This window comes from Neophocaena asiaeorientalis, unplaced genomic scaffold (genome assembly GCF_003031525.2).
Source record: "Neophocaena asiaeorientalis asiaeorientalis breed wild unplaced genomic scaffold, Neophocaena_asiaeorientalis_V1.1 scaffold629, whole genome shotgun sequence".
Lineage (NCBI taxonomy): Eukaryota > Metazoa > Chordata > Mammalia > Artiodactyla > Phocoenidae > Neophocaena > Neophocaena asiaeorientalis.
Genome location: NW_020175468.1, coordinates 6,369,894 through 6,373,712, shown reverse-complemented (window position 1 = coordinate 6,373,712; position 3,819 = coordinate 6,369,894). Strand labels below are relative to the sequence as shown.

General features: G+C 55.1%; 1 protein-coding gene across 1 annotated transcript in view; it reads right to left on the bottom strand.

The window, feature by feature from the left end:
- ARHGEF1 (Rho guanine nucleotide exchange factor 1) overlaps positions 1-3,819 on the bottom strand; it is a 20,714-nt gene that overhangs the window by 15,522 nt on the left and 1,373 nt on the right. Inside the window, exons 2-4 of the mRNA XM_024768295.1 lie at positions 786-828; positions 605-688; positions 3-97 (exon numbers count right to left, since the gene is read on the bottom strand). Coding sequence (XP_024624063.1) covers positions 3-97; positions 605-688; positions 786-815 — 209 coding nt within the window. The 5' untranslated portion in view covers positions 816-828. The remainder of the gene's footprint in view (positions 1-2; positions 98-604; positions 689-785; positions 829-3,819) is intronic.

The window sequence follows — 3,819 nt, the reverse complement described above, 5'->3', positions numbered from 1 at the left end:
ACTGCAGGGCCACGTGCTGCAGGAGGGCCATGAGGTGGGCCGGGCGCCGCTTCACCTGATCCAGGCTCTGGAACTGGTTGTTTTGCTCCTCGGGGTTCTGGGGGTGGGGATGGGAGTGAGACAGTGGGGAGCAGAGGAGGGGTTTGGGGCTTGACCCTCCCTCTTCCCTGGCACTTCCCGATGGATCCAAGCTGGCAGGTGGGGTGCTCATGGTGTCTCTGCTGTGATGGTGGCAAGTCAGGGGTTGGGGAGAATGGATGAGATTTAATGTTACAATGGTGGGTGAAGAGGACAGAAATCAGGAGAGATGGAATGAGGATCTGTGCTGTAATTAGGGGGCAGGGGCAGTGATAAAAACTGGGGTTAAACAGGGTGAGAGACTGTGCTGTAATGGGGGGGCATTGAGGATGGGGTGAGGGGATGAGGAAGGAGGTACCAGGAAGATTAAAGAAAGAGAGATGGCCAGTGAGAGGAGGCCGAGTGACAGCATCTGAAGACAGAGAACAGGACCCAAGGTGGGAGAGGGGACAGTGAGGTTGGGACTTGAGGGCTGGGGCCCCAGGGAGCCTGGGACAGAAGCTTTCCCACCCCACCTCCCTCTCACCGTCTTCAGCTCATTCTCAAAATCCTCGTCCTCAGCCCCGATGATGCTGATGGGCACCAGGCCAGGCCGGGGGGGCCCTGGGGCCTGTGGCAGGGGAGGGATGGCTTCAGCCCACACTGCTCCCCACCGCACAGCCTCCCAGTCCCCTCACCCCCCGGCTCTCTCCGCTCTCTCCACTCACCGCCCCTCGGGCGACGTCTTCGGCCTCCATGGGCTCTGCAGGGCTGGGGGAAGAGGAGGGGCCGCGGTTAGAGGGGTGGCAGAGGGCGGCCCAGGGCGGTTACTCACAGATTCCTGGCCCAGGTGCCAAGGTGAGTAAACAGCCTCCGCCCCCATTGCGGCCTCCACAGCTCAATGGGGCCTCTGTGTGGCGACAAAGAGCCCTTCAGAGGCCAGCCGGGGCAGGGAGCCCAAGGACAGGGAGCCTTGTGGGTGGTGGTGGCGGGGGTGAGCTGGAGGCCAGGAGCCTGGGGCTGTGAGAGAGCTGCGGCCGTGAGAGCCTGCGATTTCGGGTCCCCGATGGACGAGGGGCTGGGGGCTGCGTCCTGAGGAGGCAGGGCCGGCGGGCGGGCAGAGGTGGAAAGGCTAAAGGGGAGCTGGGAGGGAGGTAACTGGGGCCTGGGGGCTCTGCTCTGCCCTGTGACAGGCTTGGGGCAGGATGCTGCCTCTGAACCCACCAGCCCTGCTTCCTGTGACAGGAAGTCACAATGGCAAATCCCCCAACCCCCAACTCCCTCCACACGAGAAAACCAAACTGTGAACCCTCCTCCCTCAGGACCAAGAGTCCTCGACCCCACTTCTTCCCCTCAGGGACCTGGCATCTTTCCAGCTTCCATCCCAGAAAACAAGGGGCGGTCCTCAGAAAGCTCATCCCAAGCGGTGTCCATCTCTCTCACCCTATGTCCACCTGTCCGGTCTGTCTGTGTGTCTGCCGGCTCGCCTCTCCCCAGCTGCCTCTCCACTGAATCTGCCTCATGCCTTTGACTCTCTTCTCCCTGTGTCTTCATTTTCTCTCGCCTTTCCTTCAGACCTGTCTCATTTTCCCACTGTCCCTGCCTCCCCTCCGCTAGGCCCCACCCCTGCTTCTCTTGCTACCTGTCTTTCCCCTCAGCCTCTGCCTGTCTCCCCACATCTGGTTCCTGCAGCCACTGTCCCCGCACCTGTCTGCGTCACTGTCTCATTTGCCGTCTCTCGTCTCTCTCCCTCCCATCTCTCGCTGTCTCTCCCATCTTGTCTCCCTTAGAATCTCCACTTCTCCCCGCGTCTTCCCACTGACATCTTCTGTGTCCTTAATTAGTCTGACTAATGCCACTCGAGCCCGTGTCAGGTGGGAAGGCGCTGTGGAAACGGGGGGGGGGGGTTCTCCCCACAGCCCAAAGCTATTTATAACGCTAGTCGCTGGAGACCCACCCTTCTCCCTCTTCCACAGGCCTCCTCCCTAGCACTCAATAAATAGCAGCTGGGATTTCGATTATGATCATTAAACAATGATGCTTTCTGGAGTGTCCAAATGCCATCCTATGCGTTCACCCAAGCAGGCCTCACTTTTATTCTTTTCCATAAAGTGTATTTGTTCACCATCCAAGCTTGGGTGACTTAAGATCTGAGCATTGTTAAACGTTCACATAAATAAATTTGCAAAACAAGGCAGAAAAATAATAGTAATTTATTATGAGAGCTGAACTTACACCACACTCACAGTGTGCTAGGCACTGCTCTAAGTGCTTCTCACAGAGTAAGTCACTGAACCCTCAAAACCACAAGCACCCCCATGCTATCATTACTCCCATCCGAGATAGAAAACCTTCACTGGGGACTTCCCTGGTGGTCCAGCGGTTAAGACTCCGTGCTCCCAATGCAGGGGGCCTGGGTTCGATCCCTGGTCAGGGAACTAGATCCCGCATGCTGCAACTAAGACCTGGCACAGCCAAATAAATAAATATTTAAAAAAAAAAGAAAGAAAGAAAAAGAAAACCTTCACCAGGCCATCAGCTGCAACTTCTGGGCTGGAAAGCATGACCATGGACATGGAGGGTCCCTGCGCATCCCACTCAGGGGTGGAAAAGTTTGACAGAGGCAGGGAAGATTCCAAAAGGGCAAAGGTGAGGACACACACGTTATCTGAGCAAATGCTTACGTGCCAGGCAGGCCCCGGAACATGCATTTAATGTGTATTATCTCTTTTATTCCTCATCACGATGATAGGAAATAATAGTTAACAGTTAATGTACACTAAGTGCCATTAAATACGTGCCAGGAACGGTATTAATGCTTGACAGATATTAACTCAATCCTTTCAGTGACCCTGTGAAATCAGTCTTCTTCTTCTTATCCCCATCTTACGGAGGAGGAAACTGCAACACAGCTCATAAGAGGCAGAGCCAGGATTCCGACCCAGGCAGTCTGGCTCCAGAATTTATGCATTTAACTCCCAGAATGTGCGGCTTTGGAGCATGGGGAATCCCCACCCCGAACTTAGGAAACTGAAATCTGAACCAAAGCTGAGACACATCAGGTTTCCCTATGGTGTCTGGGAGTCAGGGGTATGTGGGCACTGTGGCCTGGGCAGGAGTACAGATTGGACTCAGCTGCCCCACAGAGGCCTGGGGCTCAGAGAGGATTGGGGAGGGGGGTGGTTGCTTAGAAGATGGGGCGTGGTCCCACAAAGGCTAGAGAATGATGGGTCAGATGGATCTAAAGGCAACTGACAAGCCCTGGGGTCCAGCAGAGCGGGTGCTATGTGCATGGGGCTGTGGAGATGAGGGCAGGTTCAGAAGGTCCTTAAGGGTGGGGGTCCTAGAGCAAAGCGGGCATGTGTGAGGACTACATGGGTGCCTGGGTTCTATGCAGGGTTCAGGGTCTATAAGATATTGAGTGGATGAGCCTGGTCTCCAACCTATAAGATATTGAGTGGATGAACCTCTAGGAGCCTTAAAGAACCTAAAACACTGAGGAGTCAAGGTGAGCCCTTGGAATGCATAAGGACCCAGATTCTATCTGACATATGATGGGTCTACAAGGATCCTTGGATCATACAGGATCATAAGTCCTTAAGGGGAAGAAGCCAGTTTACGGGATCTCTGGAGACTTAAAAGGGGACCAGAATTCTATAGGGGAGTGTGGTGGTCCCCGAGACCCAGGATCTACAGGGCCCCGGATTCTAGCGGATGCTATTGATCCATGGAAACCCCACATTCTGTAAGGAGCCGGACCTC